The following is a 25,432-nucleotide window of genomic DNA, read 5'->3' as shown; positions in this document are numbered from 1 at the left end:
TTTGAACAGTGGGTCTGTGTTGAGAGTTGTGCTATTTTGCACCCTCAGTAGCAGCCTCTGGATTTGAGAGAAATTATGAGTAGGAAGATCTCTCACAGCCCCAGGAGGTAGCAACTCTGGCTTGAGGAGTCTTCTCTCCTAGGAGACTGCAGAGCATAAAAGCTGACAGGCAGCCTGGGGGCCAGCCTGAGAGATGGAATTCTTGAACAGAGGGCCAAACCAGATCAATCAATCTATCAGTCCAGGTTTGTTTATCTTGGATTGAGGGACTGCCAGTCTCTGAAACAAAGGCTCTACTTCTGAGTTGCTTTGAACACACAGCTCTTTCAAAGGGCCATGGGTTTTGGCTTCCAGGGCAGGAGGGGTCAAGGTCCAGACTGGTAGCTTCCAGGGACTCAGAAAAGTGAGTTTGGGAGCCTTGGAGAGTCAGAGACTGTGCAACACTGCCATCTTCTGGGGGCAAGGTCCGCTCTGGCCTTGCCAGGCAGAAACCTGGCTCAGAATACCAACCAAATGACACTGTTAGGTTCTCAACTTTGCTGCTGGAGCCTTCTTACTCACATTATGAATCAGAACCGCCAGTGTTTGTTTATTAGTTCACAAAGCCCATGGATATTGAAAGCATGGGCTTCCAAGTCAAATGCTAAACCATTATTTTTTCATTTGACAAATATTTACTGAGCACCTATTTTGTGCTGAGCACTGGGCTAGGCACGGAATACACAATGATGATCCAAACCAGTGGTCCGTGGCTTAATGAGGTTTATAGTCCAGATGGACTACAAGCAAGGAGTTATAAACAAGAGTCTGTTCATTATTACTGTGATGAGTGCTTACAAGGAAAAGTGCAGGGTGCTGGAGGAATACATAATGCAGGAGGGGAGAGGGGCACTCACACCTAGTCAGTCAGTCAGGAAAGTCTTCCTTAAGGACATGATATATATGCAGACACCTGAAGGATGTATAGGAATTAGCCAAGCAAAGTGTGACTTAGGAGACAACAGGTGTGAAGACCCTGAGACAAGGAGGAGCCTGGCACATTTTGAAAAAAGATTTTATGTATTTATTTTTAGAGAAAGAGAAAGGGAGGGAGAAAGAGAATGAGTGAAACATCGATGTGAGAGAGAAATATCAATTGATTGTCTCTTGCACGTCCCCAACTGGGGACCTGGCCTGCAACCCAGGCATGTGCCCTGACTGGGAATTGAACAGGTGACCTTTCAGTTTGTAGGACAATGTACAAACTACTGAGCCACACCAGTCAGGGTAAGCCTGGTGCATTTGAAGAAACAAAATAAGTTCTGTATTAATGAGCCATCAACAGAGAAAAAGAGTGGTGTGAGGTGAGAATAGAGAAAGAAGTAGCAACCATATCACAGAGCGCATTAGAATGCCATATTAAGGATCTGGTCCCATATTTAGTCAAGTTTTTTTTTTGTTACATATCACAAAGACCTAATGAAAACTAGTTTAAGTGAAAAAGCAATTTATTGGTTCATATAATTGGAAAGTCCAGAGTTAAAGCTTCAGGTATGGCTGGATCCAAGAGCTCAAGCAGGATCATCAAGACTTTCTTTGCTGACACTGTATATAAAGAACCCTAAAGACTCCACAAAAAAAACTACTAGAACTGATAAATAAAGTCAGTAAAGTAGCAGGATACAGAATGAATATTCAGAAATTAGTCACATTTTAATTTTTATGTATTTTTAAATTTTATTTATTGATTTTTGAGAGACACACAGAGAGAGATAAACATTGATTTGTTGTTCCACTTATTTATGCATTCATTCATTGATTCTTGTATGTGCCCTGACAGGGAAGCAAACCCACAACCCTGGTATATCAGGACAACGTTCTAACCAACTGAGATACCAGGCCAGGGCCAGAAATCAACTGCATTTTTATACACCAATAATGAACTATTGGAAAGGGAAACTAAGAAAACAATCTCATTTACAATTGCATCAAAAATATCTTGGAATACATTTAACCAAGAATGTAAAAGACTTGCACTAGGAAAATTATAAAACACAGAAGAAAGAAATTGAAGAAGATACAAACAAGTGGAAGTATATATCGTGTTCATGAATAGGAAGAATTAACATCATCAAAGTGTTCATTCTACCCAAAGCAATCTACAGATTCAATGCAATTCCTATCAAGATACCGATAGTGTATTTCACAGAACTAGAACAAATATTCCAAAATTTTAGATAGACCCACAAAAGACTCCAAACAGACACAGCAATCTTGAGAAAGAAAAATGAAGTTGGAGGAATCACACTACCTGATATCAAACTGTACTACAAGGCCATAGTAATCAAAACAGCATGGCACTGGCATAAAGACAGACATACGAGTATAGATCAATGGAACAGAATAGAGAGCCCAGAAATAAATCCCCACCTTTATGGTCAATTAATATTCAACAAAAGAGGCAAAAGTATACAATGGGGTAAAGACAGTCTATTGAATAAACGGTGTTGGGAAAGTTGGACAGGTATATGCAAAAAAAATGAAACTAGACTACCTTCTTAAACCATACACAAGAATAAACTCAAAATGGATTAAAGACTTAAATTATATATTCAAAACCCTAAAAATTCTAGCAGAAAATATAGGCAGTAAAATTTCTGACTTCTCTCACAGCAATATTTTTTCTGATGTATTGGGTTGGCCAAAAAGTCCATTATGATTTTCTCTATGATGGCTCTAGTAGAGCTTAGTTGTCTTTAACTTCATTTGAAACAATTTTATTAGATTGTAGTGTGACAGCTGGCATATTAGCATGCATTTAAACAAACATCAAAATTTGTGAATTTTTGTGCAGCCATTTTAATATTGAAGGTAGAAGAAAATACATAAGATTTTCAGCGTATTATGCTTTATTATTTCAAGAAAAGTAAAAACACAACTTAAATACAAAAAAAGATTTGTGCAACGTATGGAGGGAGAATGTGCTGTGACTGATCAAATGTGTCAAAAGTGGTTTGCAAAGTTTCATGGTACAATTATTGAAATTTTGGCCAAATAATTCTTTGCTGTGGAGCTGTCTTATGCATTGGAAGATGTTTAGCAGCACCCGTGGCCTCTACCCACTAGAAGTCAATAGCAAGAGATAGATGACATACTCAAAATATCCAAATCAATGCAGTTATTGGTGAAAATGAAAAATGTGTCTTTTATTCTATGGGGAAAACCTAAATGGACTTTTTGGCCAACCCAATGTCTCCTTGGATGAAGGAAACAAAATGAAAAATAAACAAATGGGACTACATCAAACTAAAAAGTTTCTGCACATCAATAAAATGAAAAGACAGCCCATTGAATGGGAGAACAGAGTCACCAATGATACATCTGATAATGGATTAATAACCAAAATTTATAAAGAATTTATACAACTCAGCATGAAGGAAATAATCAACTGGCAGCACCCATGGTGGTCCCTACATCTGCCTGTAGCTTCAACAGTGTTTGGGTGGAACTGACCCAGGAACGCCCCACCTTCCAGCCTCTGACCACCCTCTAACTTCCCATCCAGTCACCACCTTTGGACCCACCTCAGCAATCCTCAGCCTCCGAGACCAGCCAACACCAGTTTTTGACCTTGACTCCTTATTGCCAAACAACCATGAGCTCCCAAGTTCATCAGAATTATTCCACTGAGGTGGAGGCCTCCACCAACTGCCTGGTCAACCTGCATCTACAGGCCTCCTACACCTACCTCTCCTTGGGCTTCTGTTTCCACCAGGATGATGTGGTTATGGAGGCATGGAACACTTCCATGAGCTGGTTAAGAAGAAGCATGAGGGTGTGGAGCATCTCTTAAAGATCCGAAACCAGCGCAGTGGCTGTGTCCTCTTTCAGGACAAGCAGAAGCCTTCTCATGATGAGTGGGGTGGGACTCAGGGCACCATGAAGGCCACCATGGCCTTGGAGAAGGGCCTGAACCAGGACACTTTGGATCTGCAGGTCCTGGCTCTACCTGCACAGACCCTCATCTCTGTGACTTCCTGGAGAAGCACTTCCTGGATGAAGAGGTGAAATTCATCAAGAAAATGGGGACCAGCTGACTAACCTCTGAGGCTGGCCAGTCCCCAGGCTGGGCTGGGCAAGTATCTCTTCAAAAGCCTCACCCTCAAGAATGGCTAGGAGCCTTTGGAACCCAGAGGCCTTTGAAGGGCCCTCTGCATCTCCCTGGTGCCTGGCTTCTGCCCGAACCTCTCCCTGAAACCACTAGACCTCCTTTTAACCACCCTGGAGCCCTCTCCCATGCATCGGACCAAATGGAAACAATTAAACTTTCTCCAGGAAAAAAAAAGGAAACAATCTAATTAAAAATGGACCAAGGACCTGACTACACACTTCTCCAAAGAGGACATACAGATGGCCAATAGACACATGAAAAGATGTTCAACATCACTAATCATCAGAAAATGCAAATTAAAACCACAATGAGATACCATCTCACATCTGTCAGAATGGCTATCATCAACAAATCAGCAAACAAGGGAACCCTCACGTGCTGTTGGTGGGAACACAGACTGGTGCAGCCACTGTGAAGACAATATGGAGTTTTCTAAAAAAAAATAATAATAAAAATGAGCTCTGGCTGGTGTGGCTCAGTGGATTGGGTTTTGGCCTGTGAACCAAAGGGTCACAGGTTCAATTCCCAGTCAGGGCACATGCCTGGGTTGCAGTCTGGGTCCCCAGTGGGGGTGTGTTGCAAGAGGCAATCAAACATTGATGTTTCTCTTCCTCCTCCTCTGTCTAAAAATAAATAGATAAAATCTTTTAAAAATAACTCTGACATTTTAAGAAATTAAAAATGAAACTTTTTTTGACTTTTATTTTTTATTTTACTTTAATCATTGTTCAAGTACAGTTTTCTCCCTTTTACTCCCAATCCAGCTCCCCCTCCCAACCCTCCCCACTTCCCTCACATTACCACCCTCCCCCTAGTTTTTGTCCATGTGTCCTTTAAGTTTGGTCCCATGAACCCTTCCCAATGTCCCCTGAAATTCGCTCTTCTCTCCCCTGTGGTCACTGTCAGCCTGTCCTCTATTTCTGTGTCTTTGGTTATATTTTGCTTGTTTCTTTGTTTTGTTGTTTAGGTTCCTGTTAAAGGTGAGATCATATGGTATTTGTCTTTCACTGCCTGGCTTGTTTCGCTTAGCATAATGTTTTCCAGCTCCATCCAAGCTGTTGTGAAGGGTAGGAGCTCCTTCTTTCTTTCTGCTGCATAGAATTCCATTGTGTAAATGTACCATAGTTTTTTGATCCATTCATTTACTGATGGGCATCTTGGTTGCTTCCAGCATCTAGCTATTGTAAATTGTGCTGCTATGAACATCGGGGTGCAAAGGTTCTTTTGTATTGGTGTTTTAGTGTTCTTAGGATAGAGTCCCAGCAATGGAATTGCCAGGTCAAAAGGCAGATCCATTTTTAGTTTTCTGAGGAAGTTCCAAACTGCTTTCCATAGTGGTTGTACCAGTCTGCAGTCCCACCAACAGTGCACTAGGGACCCCCTTTCTCCACAGCCTCTCCAACACTTGTTGTTTGTTGCTTTATTTATGATGGCCATTCTGACTGGTGTGAAGTGGTATCTCATTGTGGTTTTAATTTGCATCTCTCTGATAGCTAGCGATATTGAACATCGTTTCATGTGTCTGGATTTTCTGTATGTCCTCCTTGGAGAAGTGTCTGTTCAAGTCCTTTGCCCACTTTTTAATTGGATTCCTTGTCTTCTTAGAGTGCAGTCGTGTAAGTTCTTTATATATTTTGGAGATTAAACCCTTGTCTGAGGTATCATTGGCAAATATGTTTTCCCATACAGTTGGTTCTCTTTTAATTTTGATACTGTTTTCTTTAGCTGTGCAGGAGCTTTTAATTTTGATGAGGTCCCATTTGTTTATTCTTTCCTTTATGTCCCTTGCTCTAGGGGACATGTCAGTAAAAAAGTTTCTTTGTGAAATATCTGAGATTTTCCTACCTACGTTCTCCTCTAGGACTTTAATGGTGTTACATTTTATATTTAAGTCTTTTATCCACCTTGAATTTATTTTTGTATATGGTATAAGTTGGTGCTCAAGTTTCATTTTTTTGCACGTGGCTGTCCAGTTCTCCCAATACCATTTGTTGAAAAGGCTATTTTTATTCCATTTTATGTTGCTGCCTCCTTTGTCAAATATTAATTGACCATAGAGACTTGGGTTTATTTCTGGGCTCTCTGTTCTGTTCCATTGGTCTATGTGCTTGTTTTTATGCCAGTACCATGCTGTTTTGATTACAGTGGCCTTGTAGTATAGTTTAGTGTCAGGTACTGTGATCCCTCCTACTTCACTCTTCTTTCTCAAAATTGCAACAGCTATTCGGGGTCATTTATGATTCCATATAAGTTTTTGAAGTGTTTGTTCTATGTCTGTGAAATATGCCATTGGTACTTTAATAGGAATTGCATTGAATGTGTAAATTGCGTTGGGTAGTATGGACATTTTGATGATATTAATTCTTCCAATCCATGAACACGGTATATGTTTCCATTTGTTTGTGTCTTCCTTGATTTCTTTCCTGAGTATTGTGTGGTTTTCTGAATACAGGTCTTTTACCTCTTTGGTTAGGTTTATTCCTAGATATTTTATTTTTCTTCTTGCTATTTCAAATGGGATTTTTTCCCTTGATCTCTGCTTCTGCTGTTTCATTGTTGGTGTGCAGAAATGCCTTTGATTTCTGGATATTGACTTTGTATCCCACTGTTTTGCCAAATTAAAAATGAAACTTCTTTATGACCCAGAGAGTCCCAGAGATTCCACTTCTGGGAATATATTCAAAGAAACTCAAAACACTGATTTGAAAGAATATATGCACCCCTATGTTCATAGCAGCCTTATTTACAATAGCCAAGATTTGGAAGCAGCCCAAGTGCCCATCAGTAGATGAGTGGATAAAAAAGCTGAGGTATATTTACACAATGGAATACTACTTGGCTGTGAAAAAAAGAAAAGGAAAAAAAAGAAGGAAATCTTACCTTTTGTGACAGAAGGGATAGACCTGGAGAACATTATGCTAACTGAAACAGTCCAGTCAGAGAAAGACAAGTACCATATGATTTCACTCATATGTGGAATCTAATGAACAAAATAAACCAATAAACAAAATAGAAATAGACTCATAGATACAGAGAACAGACTGACAGCTGTCAGGGGTAGAGGGGGTGGTGGGGCTGGGTAAAGAAAGTGAAGGGATTAAGCAAAAACAAAAAACCAAAAACCTCATAGACCAGACACTAGTATGGTGATTACCAGAGGGAAAGGGGACTAGGGGGAGGTAGAAGAGGGTAAATGGGGGATAAATGGTGACAGGAGACTTGACTTTGGGTGGTGAACACATAATACAACATACAGGTGATGTATTATAGAATTGTATACCTGAAAGCTATATAATTTTATTAACTAACATCACTCCAATAAATTCAATAAAAATTTTTAAAAGATTTTTTTCAACTAATTAATCGTCTCTGCTTGTTTCTGCATTTCTTATGAGTTGGCCTAATTTTCTCCTGCACCAACAGATTCTGTCAATCTGGCAAGGAAACAGTGGCTGATTTTTACTAGACCTATAACTTTAAAACCTGCAGTCTGAGAGTAAGAGAAAGTTACCCCTCTATCTCCATTTAGAAAAAAAACGAGGAAAATACTGACTGTCCCTGGGTCACAAGCCCATCCAATGAACCAATAAGTATGACCACCGGGATGTGGCACATGATTAGCCTAACCAGGCCCATGTCCCCACTGCTGCGGCTAGAATGAGGGTGGAGTGTGCAGAAAGCAGAAGGGGAGGCCCCGTGACTGACAGCCCAAGACAGTGTGGAATGTGCGAGGGTTTCCCCCAAGGACAAAAGGTGCTGGTTATAAAAGAGAAATGGGAAAGATTATAAGATAGAAACACACTGACATAGCAGTATCATAATTAGCAGGGAGCTATGAGAAATCACTGAAGGGTTGTTGCAAGTGAAATGAAGATAAGGTTTTTTGGGGTTTTTTTTAAGATCACACTGGCTCTTGTAAGAATGGAATGGAAGGGAAACGGTGGAAGCAGAAAGGACTTCAGATTCTAGGCAAACTGAAACACCTCCCAACAATCCAAAATACATCTAGAAATGCTCAGTAAACCATAGCAAAGATCTTTTTAGATGCACAGTAGAACTTGCAAGAAAGTGTAAGAAATCCTCACTGGGCAAAGACAAGTAGGAAACAGAGAAACAGAGGGTCAAGTAAGCAGCTAATACTGCAGGTCCCTTGGAAAATTCTTCCTAAATCGTACATAACCAAGAGACATTACATTTTAACAGCTGCATGAATAAGAGGGAAGGCCTTAGGCCTAAACGAAATGACTATTAGACCTAAGAACATTTCTCCCCCTGCCCACACCACACATAAATCTGTACACTTAAATGAACGGTGAATGATGGACCCAAAAAACGTATGCACCCTTCTCCATAGAGAGAGAATAAGAAAACATTTGTGTCTACACTTGGGCTCTGGGTGGAAAAAACCCTCTCCTTTGGGATTTTATAAACATAAGTCTTCTTATGGGTTTAGGGTTGAAATTCACTTCACTTGTATGGTCCTGAAACCTTCAACATTAAAAAGGGTTCCAAACTAGTCATACCCTGGTGTGCCGGGAGAAACACAACGCTCTTCTGGAGACCCCTCAATCTAGGATGCACCCAAAGAAAAATCCACTGAGCGTAGGTTCACAACCTCATGCTGAGGGTTCAGCCATCTCTTCTCCCTGGAAATGACCACGGAGACCTTTAACTGGCCACTAGCCACCGGGGATTTCCTGATCCCTCGAAACCTGGTCTGACCTTCCTGGTTTCTGTCCTTATGGTTCACTCCTCTTCCTGCCTGCGCCAGCACTGAGCCGGTGATAGCTCTGCTATTTGCCTCATTTCTCTGTCTCAGAACTTCTGTCTCCCTCTCAACTTAGTGTGGTGTTTCCTTAGTTATGAGGCCCCTGGCTGCCCCCATGACAATTTTTCTCCACCTCTTAGGCCCAGCCTGGCCTTCGTACTCTACATCCTGGCATGACCCCACCTGCAGGACGCCCCCTTCTATTTGCCTTGACCCTGAGCACTGGACCGAAACATGGGGGAATGGGAAAAAGGAAGAAGGGCACCAGAGGCCAGCTTCGGGTTGGCCTTCATCCCAGTCTGTGGCACCTTGTGGTGGTGGTTTGGCCTAGTAGAGCCTGACTCTTCCCAAGCCCCTTTGCCTTCCGGCTGACCAGGGCCAGGGCCAGCACAGGTCAGGCAGTGGGTGTGGGAAGCCTCTCCTGGCTCCACCCCCTGCGTGCAGCAGTGCAGTTTCAGACCCGGCTTCAGGCGCCCGAATCCCTTCTCACACCGCGGCCTGTGTGGTGAGGCTGGCAACATGGAATGCTGGCACTGAGTTCTGAGGTGAAAATCAAATAACTCTCTGACTTAGAAAAACAGATCCAACATAGCAGTCTTTGTGAGGAGAGAAAAGCCACTAGCAGGCCAGAAACTAAGGGAGCTGGTTGGCAGCTCCACCCTGGCCTGCAGCAGGGAAGAAAGACCAGCCTGCCTGCCTGCTTTCCTGGGAGACAAAGGCAGGGCCCTGACAGCCAAAGCCAGGGCAGGGTTCTCTGCCTGCGCCCTGACAAGCCGGGAAAATCCCCGAGTTGAGGCATCCTTCCCGGGCAGCCCCTCGGGGAGTTCAGGAGGGTGATGGTGAGCCCCCAGAACTCACACATGGAGCTGTGTTTTGCTAACAGCACAGGATAGAAAGGTTGGCACAGGCCCTTGGCTGTGCGCCCTGGGCAAGTGCCTTGGAACCACCATTCCCACAGCTCTTGATGCATTCCTACCTCCCCTCCAGTGCCTGTCCCAGGGAATTGCCCCTGGGGGTTTACTTGTCTTTGTTCTTGTCTTTGTTGTGTTGTGTGGCCTCCACCACAGTGCTGTGGCTGGCCCAACATACGGGCTCAGTAAAGAGCTGCAAACGCATGAGAGACCCCCCTTTTCCTGCTGCAGACAGAAGGTACTAGACCCTATTTCTGAAGGGCTTTCTGGTGCATACAGTTTAGATAGAAGTCGAGACACAGAGACCAGGTACAGGAGTTCAAAGTCTGGCTCCATCACTGCTATCTAGGACTTGTAGCAAGTTTTTAACCTCACCATGCTTTCCATCTATAAAATAGGCCTGTTACGGCACTCACGCAGGGTGTCATGAGGATGCAGTCAGGTTACCTTTGCAAAGCACTCAGCACCAGGCCAAGCCCAGAGCGTGTGCTCAGCAGACATCAGACTCTGAGTTTATTTGGGGTCTGTGTGTATTTGTGTCACAGTTCATTTGCATGTTTGGTCATTCATTTAACAAGCACAGTGCATACAGAGCACTGTGAAGACAGAGATGGACAGAACAGAGTTCATGCTGGAGGAGCTCACAGTCTAGGGGCATTTTCTTTGTGCTACAAAAAGAGCCCCACAGACACAAATGGTCACATGTCTTACAATTCCATTTATACCAAATGTCCACATCAGGCAAATTTGTAGAGACAGTAAGCAGATCTGTGGTTGCCAGGGGCTGGAGTGAAGGGGAATGGGAAGTGACTGCTAATGGGTACCAGGTTTTTTTAGGATTTTGTATACTTTCAAAAGGGTGAATTTTTGGTATGTGAGTTATATCTAAATTTTTTTTAAAGGGCTAGAGTCTAACTGCCTGCCACTTACAGCGCTGCAACCTCAGGTAGGCTCCACCCTCCCCGAGCCTCACTCTCCTCCTCAGTGACGTGGGACAAAAACAGGCACCTCACGGGGCACTGAGAAAAGCAGCTCGCTGCTCTCTGCTGGCCTGACCAGTGTGATTTGAATTTGCAGTATTGCAAAATAATTTCAAACTACCAAGCAGGGTCTGTTAAGAGTAAGAGCCATTAAAAAAACCTTTCATAAACATCCTGTTTAGGTCTTGTCACTTCACGTGATCGACAGAAAACACCCTATGTGGAACCCACACCACCATGGCCTCGGCTCTGGCTTCCAGCAGAAAGCACGCAAGGGCATGACTTGACAAGCTGGAAAATTTTCCTCCACAGTTAAACTTTTCAAAAGAAGAAAAGCATCTGTGGCTTCAAATCCCTTCTTGAACTAAGAGCAACTTGAACTGATATTTCAAAAGATATAATTTTCAACTGTATTTAGTCAATTTTCTCCACATTCCCTGGAACAGTACCTGGCACAAGGAAAGTACTCATTGTTAGCTTGAATTGTCACACCGCGGGACGTTCTCTGCCGAAGGCGTGGGCAAACCTAATAGAAATGAAGTAAGTGCTGAAGACACGTGAGAGTTATTGTCCCTCAGATACTCGTGTGGGTCCACTCTGGGTCAGGGATCATGCTAGGCAGTGGAATGGGGATCCCTGGTATTGTTGTTAGAGGTCCCCTTTCCACCCACACTCCAAAAAAGACATTTTGAAGGTAATTCTTCATTCTCCGGAAATTATATATGACCGAAAAGAAAATCTCCAGGAGACAGGAACATAAACATGAACTTAGGGGTCCTGGGATGACCCATTGCTATGAAGCCAAGCTCTTCCCCAGCAGGACGACCAGGACCAGACTGGGCCGGGGAAACTGCACGTATGGGGCTGCCCCCCGAGTCTCTCCTCCCTCCCATAAGGCAGCCACATTGCCAGAGGTTATCTGTTGATGACACTTGGGACTCCCGAACTTGGACTTCTGCTTTACACTAGACCTGACTCTCCCCAAGCGTCAGTGGTACAAGCTCCCTGCCACCACTACCCGTCAGTCAGAAACATGTTATCAAATTTTACATCGAAACACTTCATCAGTTCATCTTTCTAAAATCATCATTAAAAAAAGATACAAAAAACATTTAATTTCCCAAAGAAAGTAACTGAGCCCTTGGTTCCTGTTTTAGATTTTACTTGGATTTTGTTGTCTGATCAACTCCGTTTCAAATCTCAGTTCCACCACTGATCAATTTCAACCTTAGGCAAATTACTTAATTTCTTACCGTCTTCGTTTCCTCACCTGTAAGATGGGGCTAGTAACACCCACCCTTACGGTTGTGTTAAGGATTAAATGAACCAATGTATGAAAAGTGATTAAATGGTATCGAGCACCTAAAAGGTGATTGACATACATTATTATTAGTGATTTGTATGATTTGGGGCAAATAATCTGATTGTTAAATGTCATGTTTACTGCAAATCTACCTATTTCATGACACAATTGAGAAGATTAAGGGAAAGAACAAGAGTTGAAGTGCTCTGTTGGCTTTAGGAGCCGTGAAGTCGGACACGGGGGACTGTCACGGCAGAGGCTGCGGAGTGGGAGACGGGAGAGAGCCGAAGTATAGAAGAAAGCTGGGGCCACAACCTTAAAGCAGTAAAGTCACCATTTATTTCAGTTCTGAATTTAAGAATATCAGTAAAATCACTGGGTGCATATTTTTCATCAATTTACAAATAGCCTTCCCACCCACAAATGTTAGTTAAACACTTGTGAAAGTAGGAGAGTAGGAATATTCCACTGACGTAACAAATAAGATTTCATTCAGAACTCCACTACCACTGATTAATATTCCTTATCCAGGGCATTATCTTGAGGTTTTTGGAGGCTTTTCTAGGCTCAATAGAAAGTGTTGCAATTGATTAGTTTTGTCTGTTATGGGCATGGGAATGTGAGATGATAGCAATGCCTATACTTATATAACTGATAACCGGATCCTTTTGGTGAAAAGAATTTCTAAATTAAATTCATTCTCATACACACATGACCCAGAATGGTACATTTACTGGGGGAAAATGCTAACTTGAGGATTGTGACAGATGGTGTTTTGCAAAGACAGCTACGGAGGCTCCTATCTCCCATGTTCTGCGATGTAACCATGCTACCCCCAAGCCCCCAAGGAGAGGTGGAGTATAGTACTCCTCCCCTTGAGCTTGGACTGGTCTGAGTGAGTTGATCATAACTAATTGGATATAGCAGAAGCAATACCACGTGACTTCTGAAGCTAGATAGGAAAGAAAAATACATCTTCTGTCTGGCTCTCTGAGTACTCTTGTCCTCAGAAGATAAGACCATGCTGTGAGAAACTCAAGCTACGTGGAGAGGTTGCATGCAGGTGCAGTGGTTGACAGTCCCAGCTGAACCCTACCTTGGCGTCCAGGAGCATCCAGAGGATCCCAGCCCCTGAGCAGTTGTCATTGCCAGCTGTTCCAGTCTTCTCAGAAGAGGCTCAGACACTGTGGCGCAGACACAAGCTATCTCCCCTGTGCCCCATCTGATCTCCTGACCTAAGAATCTGTGAGTATGATAAGACCATGGAACAGTGCAGCACTACTAGATTTGGGGGTGCTTCCTTATACAGTAATGCTAAACCAAAAAAAGCATCCCAAACACCAAGGACAGGTAAAGTTCGTGGGTCTGCTTTCTCCTTCATCGTGATTGTGAGGCTCTTAATGGGCCACATAAACCCTGAGAGTCTCTCTTCCTATAGTCGGGAAAATAATAGTCCTGCTATCACAGCACAAAAATGTGGTCAGAAACCAATGGAGACAAAGCTATGAAACAATGGTCATGAAAAGCGAATACCTTGCTACTCTTAACTAGCCTTTCTGTCACCTGGAGAGCAGTACTTAGAATCACAGAAGACATGCTTTTTGGAAAACAGCCACTAGCCCACGTCCACAAATCCTACGTAGTGCTTTTGCAGTTGGTGAAAACCAAACCAAAGCGCTCCAGAGTCCCCACAGGATGAGCAGACAGACATGAGACATGCTCTTGCTAGCTATGACTACATTTCTTTTGTCTGATGATAAGCCAACTTTGTGGGAATGGTCCACACTCTGGTAATAGGGACCTAGAAGAGCTCTGAGCCTTCTGGAAGTACATGCTGCAGGCCCTGCCCTGTGAGACCCAGGACCTGGGCCCCCACCCAGCCCCATCACAGCTTCCCTTCTGCGAATGTGCTCAGGGGGAGCACAGGATGGGGGGAGGGTGGCTCAGGGCTCGGAGGTTTCATTGACTTTATTTCCTGAAGAAACATAACTTCTTTCTGTATTCAAGCTAATTTGGTGAAGCCTTCCCTGGCTACCTGCCCACTTAACTTTTGTAGCAATGGGAGATAAAATGCTGTTTAATATTTAAATAAGTTTTATTCAAAGTGACCTCCCACCTGCTGCTGGTATCCACCCAGACTCTCCTGGGTGCTTTCTCACCTTCAGCCTCTAGCAGGGGTGATCAACCCACAGCCCACAGGCCATGTGCAGCCCAGGATGGCCTTGAATTCGGCCCAACACAAAATCATAAACTTACTTAAAACATTATGAGATTTTGTGTGTGTGTGATTACATGTTGCAATGTATTTAATGTGTGGCCCAAGACAACTCTTCTTTCACTGTGGCTCAGAGACACCAAAAGGTTGGACACCTGAGCCTGAAGAGAGGTCAGAATTAGACATTCACTAGCTGTGAAAGTCACTTACCACCTGTAACGTGAAGGTGAGCATGCCTCAGCTGACTGGGAAGTTCACGGCATCGGAAAGCACTCTGCCATGCAACTAGATTTCATTCCCTTTTTCCTAAAGTTGTTTATTAAACTTGTACTGTGTGCTGGGCACAGGGCTAAATCCTGGATAAAAATGGTTAATGAAAAAGGCATTCTGTGCCTTCTAGGAGTTCCCAGGGCAGCAGGGGAGATGAAAAGTAAGCAGCCTATTCACACAGAGTGTGGTAAGTGCCATAAACAGGGCACCGTGGGAATACCTGAAAAAGCTCCCAAACCAGACATTGGAGACTCAGGAAAGGCTTCCTGGAGAAGATGATGTTGAAGTTGAGACCTGAGGAATGATGGGTCGGAGCTGGGGAATAGGGTGGGCGGTGTGGTGTTGGGGGGAGGTGATGCAGGCAGCCAGGAAAGCAGGAACGAAGGCCTGGAGACAAGAGAGCACAGAATTTCCAGAGAACTGCAGGTGGGTCCACAGGGCTGAAGCATCGACCATAGGCAGAAAGAGAGGGAGAGGGGTTGCTGGGGCAGGCAGCAGGCAGCAGGCAGCAGGCGGCTTGCACGACCTTGTAGGCTACATAAAGGCATCTGGACTTCGGCATTTGAAAGGGCACTTAGCTGATGTTGTAGGAAAACGATCAAGGGGCCAGGATGGAAGCCAGAGGACTTGAGGAGGGCTCTGCGGTATCCCAGGGGAGGTGCAGTGCTCTATGCCCGACGGCTGCTGGTACTCATTCTGCTGGGGGTTTGGAATGTGAAAACATACAGAGAGCGTCTCTTACACATAGGAATATGTTTTCTGGAGGATTCTTCTAAAACTACTGCCAATCCCTATCTAATGAGTGAATAAGAAATGCAGCAGAGAACAGCCTGGATGGACTCAGGGAGAAGGTGGCAGAAGGACACAGTCCCCAAAGCCTGCCTCCTCACTGCAGCGAGCTCAGCTTTTGCTTTTGTTCCCTGAGGCAGGGCTCATTTGTCCTCTGGAAGCCTGGCCATTTCCTGGGCCTGGGGAACACCCCTGAATAGGAATCTGCTTCTCCAAAATGAGAGCTGAAAGTGAAGAGGGAGGAGAAAAGTGAAATTTCAGAGTTGGGCCCCAAACAATTCCAACCTAATTTTCTCGGTGAAATCTGCACCACACCCCAAAGAAAATAGGCCTGACTCACCGAGCACGTCAGTGCTGGGAGGCAGGGAAGCTTGGCTGCGAGCTGCTGGCCAGCCTCTCAGTGCTCCGTCTCCTGGTATTCTTGGGGGCACAAGTGTTGGGGTGTCTCTTCGGAAGCCACAAAGGGAGGAAAGGTGGCCCTCACCCAACCTCACCCTGCACTGCTCCATGGCCCCAGCCACCTCCCTCTTCCTCCCCTGAGCTTTTAGCTCCCAAACCTGTAGCCAAGTGAGATCAGGGAGAACAGTTGAATTATGACCAGGGCCGAGGAGGAACTCTGTGAAGCCATTCCAGGGGCCACAGACCTGGGAGTGTCTGCAGCTGATTCAACAGATGAGGAGGCAGGGAAGGGTCATGGAAAGTGAGTGAGATTCAGGTCAAAATTCCATTTTTACCACATGGTAGCTCGGAACCTGGAGCAAATTACCTAATTCTGTTCAGCTTCAGTTGCTTCAACTCTAAAAGGAGAATAATAATGCCTCACTTAGCAGGTTGCTGGAAATCATGTAGCTCAACATCTGAAACAGAATAGATGTTTATGAAACTCAGATCCCCACAGCAGGTATTGCCCACACAACTCATGAGGCCCTTGTCCTATAGTCTCCCGTCTGTGCTGGGCTTCATTCCCCCAGCTGGTCTCACAGGCGGCGGGAGGGCAGTACCTGAGTCACACGTCCTTTTTTGCTCCCATGGTGCCTCACATTTAATGTGGGTTGATACATGTTTCCTGGCTGACTGATACACCCAGATATCAAGATCTTGAAAAAGGTACAGACAATAATGCTAAAACTACAAGTCTCTGGCATTCAAAGCACACAGTATCACCCTTTAATAAGTAAAATTACAGGAGTATTTGCAGCCAGTCAGTAGAAGAGGCAAAGAACTGGTAAACTGTAAAGGGCTGAGTTGCACTGCCTGGGGGCATGCCACCACACTCCAGCGGTGTGACTTTGGACAAGAAACTGGATTTTATCTGTCAAATGGTAGTATTCAAAGTACCTACCTCACAGAGTTATTGGGAGCATTTAGATATGGAAAGCACTTAGAACAATGCCTGGCATTTAAAGTTCAGTAAGTACGCATCTTCGTCTCATCATCACCAAAGCTCAGTTGAGTTTGCTGGGCTGGACTCCCTTGTTCAATGGCAACATTAGAAACATCATCCCAGATAAACACCCTGTCACCTGGAACAGGGATTCCACACTGGGTGGCAGCGGGGTAGAGAGCTGAACTATCTCTCTGGAATAGCTCATAAGAAACCATAAAATACATTGCAAATACCAGTGCTGTACTTTTTATTTTTCCAATACTTAAAAATCTAGAAATAGCCCTGGCTGGTGTGGCTCAGTGGATTGAGTGCCAGCCTGTGAACCAAAGGGTCACTGATTGAATTCCCAGTCAGGGCACATGCCTGGCTTGTGGGCCAGGTCCCCCTCAGTAGGGTGTGTATGAGAGGCAACCACACATTAATGTTTCTCTCTTTCTCCTTCCCTTGCCCTCTCTCTAAAAATATACAAATAAAATCTTTTTAAAAAGCTAGAAACAATATTATAATAAGCGTAGTCCTAGTTCCCACTTATTTGACAACCTACCATGAATTAGAGATTATGCCACTGCTTTTCACAGGCCCACTCACTTAAGGTTCTCAATGCCCCATGGAACTGGAACTATTTTCATTCTCATTTTAAAGAGGAGGAGAATGATATTCAAAGGTGACTCAAGTGGGACTCAAACTCAGGTGTGTTGGCTCCCAAGCCTGTGCTTTTAATCGTTTATAATCTTGGATTGATCGTTCTAAGATGAATAAGATGCCAGTGGGCTCAAGGCATCCCAACAAATGCTAGGAATCTCCTCTCGGATTCTGAGAGTTCTGCCTCCATCCCCTCAACAGGCATCACAGCGTCTCAGCACCGCAGGATACACGGCAGTGCTTGGCCATTTAAGACCTCCTGAAAACCGTCTTCCTTCTCCTCATTCCCAGTTAACCATGTCAAGCTTACTCCATCCTCCTCAGAAGAACCGAGGCCTTAGTTGACCCTGCTAAGATCTGAAGTTATAGCCTTGAGTGTAAGGATGTTAAACCTAGCACAGAGAAGTTCTTTTCTCTATCTAGGACATCCAAATAAAATACAATACCAAGCTCCCTCTCAACAACTAAGCTGTTTTCTTTCTGAAATAAAACATGCATTTTATAGTTAAGAAAAAAAGACACCAAGAAAGAATAGCTTATTTTGCTTTAATGACCCAAAGTATTTGTGTGAATGGGACTATGCTGCAAAACAAGGCAGAAATCTGTAGACAAGTACATCTCACTCTGACTGACGAAAGAGCTGATTGGAGAGAAGGCACCAGAAATTGCATTCGCTGGATTCCATGTAAACAGTAAATGGGGGGAAAGGGTCACCAAGGAGAAAGAAAGGTGCACTGTCATTTCACTGGCCCATCCTAAGGATGAAAAGTGGCCTCATTAGCTGATGCTCAACCTCTATGTTACATTGTAGTGTAAACAGAACTTGGCACTAAGGAGACAAACCCCCACACAGCAGCACAAAAAGGCCATGAAAAGGGACTGACATTAGCATAAGCCCCTGGGTCCTTTTCCCCTCTTTCCCACATGGCTCCCACGGGCATCTCAATTGGCAGTGCTTTGCAAACGTACCATTCATCAAAAACTGGTTAGTGGAAAAACCAAATCCTAAAAAGCCTGGGTGAGTACATGTTATTCTAACCATGCTCTTCCATCAGATGACTGGGGGTTCCCGTGTGGAGAGACGCACTGCCCCCGGCCCGTCTTCTTAGGTGATGACAGTAGGCGCGGAGCGTCCTGTCCTTTCCTGGAGTTGAGAGACCTTCAGAGCAATGGAAACAAGGGGGCCCAACATGACCTGAGAAAGACACAAAGAGAACATTTTCCATCACTTTCTCTACACACAGACCCGACACTCCAGCCCTAACTGCCTTTGAGCTCCCCACCTAGCTGACTGCCTAAGTCCCAAAGACTCCTCAGACTCTCCCAGTCTAACAACAAAGGCAGGTGCTCCCCCCCCCCAGCACTCTGTTGCAGTGAATCGACCCCACAGTCTACCACATAAAGCATGGGAACAACTACACCCTTCCTCCCCCACATACTTACCCCTTTCCAATCTACCAGCAAGCGTAAGTTTTCTTTTTTTTTTTTCTACATGTCTCTCAACGGCACCCACTTTTCTCCATCCCAGTGTCATATCTGTTGCTAAATCAATGTTCTCTCTCTAACCTGGAAAGCGGTGCTTCCAGATCCACTTCTGCATCCTCCAAGTCTTTCTCCCACACGGAACCCAAAGAACTCTTTTCAAAATGCAACAACCCTCCCTTCTCATCCTCCTCTTGTTTAAGGAAAAAAATTCTCCTGTTGCTTAAATAAATAAATAGTTTTAATTAAAAAATGAAAACTACTTATTTAGTTGAACAGCCCATTTTACAGATGAGGCAACCACTATCCAGGGAGGTGATCTGACTGTGGAAGTGACTCAAGGGCAAGGCCAAAGTAGTACATTTTCCCCTGCCCGCTGTCGCTCTCCCTCATCAAAGTCTCCACCAACTGATTACATCTAGGTGAAAGCTAGAGAACCAACCCCACGTGCGGACCACACCACATGGCCATTTCCCCGAGGGGCTCCAGCAGTCCCAACAAAGTGCGGAGGCCGCGGCCCAGCAGCTCCAGTGTGCAGAGGCATCGCCCCAGCCGGGGCGGTGGTGCACCTGGGCGCTGCGGGCACCCTGCACCCTTCGGCGCCCTTCCACCGGCTCAGGACTGTGCAGAAGAAACTTATCTTTCATACATTGTTTGCATCTACCATATTCCAGGCATTAAGACAGAGAAACACAATTCCTTTCCTTTTTTCCTCTTTATTATTTGTTGGGTTACCATGCAGACAACAATGTCTTTTGTTTAAGTTTTAGGGATGCCTGCAACACAACAGAGATCTCACAATGACTGAAGCTGGAGCCTGGTCCCTGGAAAAAATGTAAAGTGAAGTATCTTCTCACCTCCCTGTTTTCATAATAAAAACAAATATAAGAGCCACTCTTTCTCAAAAGCTAATCCTATATGCCAGGCTGGGTTTTTAGAATTCTGCATCGATTTTCTCATAGGTAGTATTCTGGCATTGCACAGACCAGGAAACCAAGACTCAGAACGTTGGAATGACTACAGCTAAGTGGCAAACACTGAATTAAAAGAAAGATCTCTCTAACTCCAAAGTGTATGCTCAAACCCACTGTGCCAGGGGTTTTCGAGTGAGTTTCACGGGTTTTAACTGGGTGTTAGGAGAAGAAACGCTTTGGGCAAAAATAAGCATGGTGAGTGCTATTGAAACAGGTGTCTCTACTACAAGTCTTCTCAGAGCCTTCAAGAAGCAGTGTGTGCCGTGAACTGCCAAGAAGGGGCTAATGTACAACGCTCCCCAGACATGTCTGCTCTGGTGCTCTGGTTGGGGAGCATCCGCCAAGACGAGGAGCGCATGTGGGAACACTCGACCCCGTGTGTCACTGCTCCCCCTTGGCTCCTCCCCTGGGGTGTCTGTCCTCCAGCTCTCTGTCCTGAGCCTGGCTCCCAGGACCCCACCATACTCTGACATACTTCTGGAGACTCTTTCCATGAGACTGGGAACCCAAACAGCCAGGCTACGAGTCCACTGAAAAGTCCACTGACGTTTCCATAAAGGCATTTCTTGCCGGGTCATGAAACTCTCTCCCTCACCACCAAACCTAGAACCAGCATGTGTTCCTCGGGTCAGACCAAGCACAGTGGCAAATGATCAGGGACAGAGCAGAGCATCAGCTGAGGGGCTGATTTAAAAATTAGCTATCCTGAATCTGTCACTTATCAGGCATGTGAGCCTCTAACTGCTGCTTCACCTTTCTGTGCCTCAATTTCCCCATCTGCAGTAGGGATAATAATAGAGTCCACCTCATTTGTGACTGAAATGAGTATATTCCTACAATGGGCTTAGAACAGAACTTGGCAAATAGAAAATGCTCAGATAATTGTTAGCTATTGGTGTTGCTAGGACGTACTGAAGGAGACATGCAGGAAAGCGAGCACACATGTTCGATGGCTTGAGAAATGGGCTATAATAACACAGGTTTGATGGAACCACTATCATTCCCTCTGACAGAAGGAACTGGTCAGGCTACAGCGCTCAGGCATTACCTGGGCGTCCTGGCAGATCTTGGTGACGTCCTTCTCATAGCTGTCGATATACAGTCGAATGGTGGCCCCTGCGCTCCCAGTGCCACTCAGTCGAAAGATGACTCGGGAACCATCTGCAAAAATGAGCCGCAAGCCCTGGAAAAGATAAGGAGGGATACTTTCCCCTTATACGCTAGAAGGGAAATTAAAGGCTAGCAAATTACAAGGGGTCCATTTGGAGATCTAATTTCATCTATACTTGATCAGTCAGGAGCTTAGATCCTTGAAAAATGGCAGTTGAGCCCCATGAGTCAGTTCCAAGCAATGGGGGATGAACTCAAGGGGGAGAGGCATTCGCAGGGTCAGGCGGAGACTTGATCCTGGGGAGGCTGGCGACACCAGGCCCGCGCCTTTCCCGGCTTCACTGATTTATGAACTAACCATCCCAGTTTAAAGCTTGATACAGTAAATAAATAAGGACATCAACAAATAAGCTACTAGATGCAAAAATTCGGCAGGAGGGAAATGAGGACAGGAAGGGCTGAAACCAGAGCAGAAGAGGCATCAGGCAGACGAGAGGAAGAACCCTCCGCAAAACACTGGCAGAAAAGAGAGCCTCCAAAAGAGGACGGGAGGCTGCACGCTGCGAACAGCAGAGATCAGCTGAGCCCCACCTATGAGGCGGGATCCAGTGGCTGGTCTCCCTCCGGGGCCTGAGGACTAAAGTGGGTCCATGTGGGTGTGATGCCAAGCCCAGCCCCCTCTCTCTGCTGCCCTCTCTTTCTCCTTCCTGGCCACATCTCTCATCCTCAATCATCTTCTGGCTTCAGAGGAAAAGGTGGGGAACTCCTGGGTGGATGTTGTACAGCCTGAGGTGAGAAGGCTGGGCCAGACAGTTACCTGAGGGTCCATCCATCTTTATGAATTCTTCAAGAAAGAGAAGAGTTTTGTACAGAGCCAAAGGCTGGCCTGAAGGAAAGACATCATTCGACATCTGCTATTTGTCGCCAAACCCCAGCCAGGGTTTGCCATTCGGCAGTGGAGACAGCAGATGAAATGCACATATGACATTCCCAGGTCAGTCATCATAGCAAAGTACAGTTAGTTCCCATTCCCCATGCCCTGCTTTCTAGAAACACACCAGGACTGGTTTCCTTCTCCCACAACTTCAACCCGAAGTTTCTAAATTCTTTGCGCTTGATTGCAGATGCTCAATCTGCTTCAGAAGATTTTCTCTCCTACCTGGTCTTCCATCTAGATACTCACACTTTCTGGCCCTGTCCAGGTAGCTCAGTTGGTTAGAGTGTCATAATGCCAAGGTTGTGGGTTCAATCCCCAGTATACAAGTATCGACCAATGAATGCATAAATGAGTGGAACAACAAATCAATGTTTCCCTCTCTGTCTCTTCCTTTCTCTCCCTCTCTAAAAGCAATCAATCAATCAATCAATCAATCCTCAGACTTTCTTATTATAGAACGAGGAGCTGCTGACCTCTTCCTCACAGAGCGCAGACACTGGACCATGCTCGTGGCGACCCTGCAACCCCGCACCCCTCCACTGCCCTTCTACCCCCTAGCCAGCTGCTGGAGGCAGGGCAGGGTAGGAGACTTTTCCTAAATGTCCATTCTCTCTGTGAAGGCTGTACTACAAAAACTTCTGCTCTGTTCTGCTCTGCCCTCCCCTGGATCCCACCCTCTCCTTTTCTACACCCACCCCTCCTCCTTCACCCCAGGCCTCTCTTTTTCTAATTATCTCAGACATAACTTACAATCACCTATACTGGACCCAAAGTTCCCACAGATGGTGAAAAGGCATAAGGAAGAAAAGCTACTGTGTTAGAGTTTTGAGAAAGGGAAACACCTCGCACTGAGGGTGGTTATGACAATGCTCCTTCCACTACCTGCTCTCCGGAGAGAGATTTTAAATAAACCCCACACCCTAGTTCCTCCAGATGCCTTGAGAAGAACCAGTCCAAAAATCTGGACCTATCAGGGAAAAGCAAACTGGAAAGCTATAACAGAATCTGCAACTTCCTCTTTACTATCTATTTCTCAATTATTACAGATGAGTCCATTCTGTGATGATAACAACAACAGAACCAGAGGAGAGAGGACCGTGGGCCCTGCGTGTCAGTGAGAAGCCTGGAGAAGAGCTGATGCAGCCTGTGGCCTTGGTCCTCAGCGAGCTCATAGCACGTCCCCACCCAGACCTGGTCCAGGTCCTCAGCCGTGAAGTCAGGGTTGGCTGTAACTCACAAGCTGTGGATAATAACAGCTAATGCTCCTGTGAATGGCTTATCTATTTCTGCTTCTTTTTTTTAAATCCTCATCTGAGGATATGTTTATTGATTTTAGAGAGAGAGGAAGAGGGAGAGAGAAAGCACAGAAAGAGAGAGAAAGACAGAGACAGAGAAACATCGATCAGTTGACTCCCATCCAGGCCCTGACCTGGGATTGAACGCGCAACTAGGTGTGTGCCCTGACTGGGAATTGAACTCACAAACTTTTAGCGCATGGGATGATGCTCCACCCAACTGAGCCATCCAGCCAGGGCTACTTTTTCTTTCTTTCTTCTTTTTTTTTTTAGAAATTACAACTATTAGTGTATAACAGTGCCTCTCACACTGGCTTTCTGCGCTAACCTCTTGAGAGAAAAGAGGGAGGTTGATACCTAATGCAGCAGTTCTTTTTCTCTAGATTCCGGGGCTCCTTCCTGCACACTCACACACAACATCCTGCATATGATGCAGGGGTGTCCAACCTTTGGCGTCTCTGGGCCACACTGGGAGAAGAAGCGTTGTCTTGGGCCACACATTAAATACATTGCAACACGTAATCACAAAAAAATCTCATAATGTTTTAAGTAAATGTATGATTTTGTGTTGGGCTACATTCATAGCCATTCGAAGTCACATGTGGCCTCTGGGCCACAGGCTGGACACCCCTGTGAGGGTATGAAAATCCCTCTGGACTCTAGACTAAGAATTGCAGAATGAGGGCATAGGGGAGTGCAAGGAACCAGGGCATAAACCATTTCCCCTGTGAGTACACGTGCAAATCACGTGTGATTCGGCAGAAAGCCAGCTGAGAACAGCTACCCTGGCAACACAGGGCAGCAAGAGAGAAATGACCATGAGGCCTTTTTCTTTTCTCCTTGCTATTTCAGAGTTGGAGCTCTGAGGAGTTTCTCCCACACCCACATAAATCTGTTCCTACCTGATTTCTTGAAATGCTTCCATCCACTGGATCACTGTATTCAAAGTTATCGATCTTCTCCACAGTGTAAGCTTTGTCACCCACTGAGAACTGTTTCCCCATGAAGGAGCGGTCGGATATCAGGGCCTCCAAGTCTTTCATCATTTTGTTTGCACCCTCAGCGTCCACCTCCTCGTAATCATACCTGGAAGAAGTCACGAAGCTGAGACCCACAGGCCGACTTCAGATCCCACCAACGCACATCAGTACTTTCTTCATCATTTGTCTGGCCCTGTCCCAAAACCAGCTAACTTCAGAAGAAGCTGGCAAAAAGACAGCCCGTCAGTCCCTGGGGATGTAGCAGGCCAAGGATAAAAGGAAGGGATTGGAGGATTTCGGGGAAGGGTTAGGAGATTCTGAATAAGCAGAAAAATCCCATCTTGGCTTTTCTGCAGAATAAAGCCCTAAGAAGCTTCAAAGGCTTTTGAGAGATACTATCTAACGTTTAACCATCACATCCTGAGGAGGTAGAATTAAAAGCAGTGTTATCTCTTGGGAACTCTGCATAAAGAAGCACATGACTCAGGCAACGTCTCTTTCAGACTCCTGGAGCTTCTGTGGGATAAGTGCTGGCACAGGTCCCAGGCAGGGACCTGCCTGAGGCGGCTGAGCTTTTGGTGAAGGAGAGTCCCAGTCTCCACAGGAGCTTCCTAAAGTGAGGCCAAGTCGTCACTGGCCAGAGGAAGGAGCCAAACCCTAACTCTTTACATCTGAGACACTTCCATCCTTTCAGTGACAGGCGAGTTTAATCCAAATTGCTTTGGGTTCACCCTGACAGAGGTAACCTGGTGTAGTTGCAAAAGGGACAAGAAAAAAAAAAGTGCATCAGAAATGGAAGTCTATGACTACTATTCTTCTTTCAAGAATTATTCTTGACTTGTTTCTCAGGAGGTTAAAGATTCTTCCAGGATGCTTTTCTTGACCTAGCAGGACACACCTTCTTAAAAGAGAGTTTTTTTGTAGAGGCTCAGGATAGCAGAGTCTGTATTTATTTGCAATAGCGGAACAAATATGATATGTGCAACATGATACCTCTGAGACATGAGAAATACCAGGGAATGGAGGCCGACCCATTCTGGCTCCAGGATTCTATGAATCAAGGACAGCAGTCCCCTTCATCTTGAAGTCAGTTCTTTCCCCCAGTTAAAATGATAAAGAGCCAGAAATTACAACCAGGTGTTTGTGCTTTACATCTGTGACCTCTGGGTGTTCAGGGGAAATGTTCTATAAATCCTAGGCACAGAGGGGTATAATGGAAAGAATCTGGGCTTTAGAATC

General features: G+C 45.1%; 1 protein-coding gene across 3 annotated transcripts in view; it reads right to left on the bottom strand.

Annotated features, from left to right (window-relative positions):
- Positions 1–17,944: 17,944 nt before the first annotated feature.
- PGM1 (phosphoglucomutase 1) overlaps positions 17,945–25,432 on the bottom strand; it is a 57,170-nt gene continuing 49,682 nt past the window's right edge. For all 3 annotated transcript variants that reach the window (XM_028511984.2, XM_028511986.2, XM_028511983.2), the window contains exons 9-11: positions 24,116–24,299; positions 20,920–21,054; positions 17,945–18,610 (exon numbers count right to left, since the gene is read on the bottom strand). In XM_028511984.2, the coding sequence (XP_028367785.1) occupies positions 18,521–18,610; positions 20,920–21,054; positions 24,116–24,299 (409 nt within the window). In that variant the 3' untranslated portion in view covers positions 17,945–18,520. The remainder of the gene's footprint in view (positions 18,611–20,919; positions 21,055–24,115; positions 24,300–25,432) is intronic.

This window comes from Phyllostomus discolor, chromosome 5, assembly GCF_004126475.2.
Source record: "Phyllostomus discolor isolate MPI-MPIP mPhyDis1 chromosome 5, mPhyDis1.pri.v3, whole genome shotgun sequence".
NCBI lineage: Eukaryota > Metazoa > Chordata > Mammalia > Chiroptera > Phyllostomidae > Phyllostomus > Phyllostomus discolor.
The sequence above is the reverse complement of the archived record's forward strand: the minus strand, read 5'-3'. Positions and strand labels throughout refer to the sequence as shown.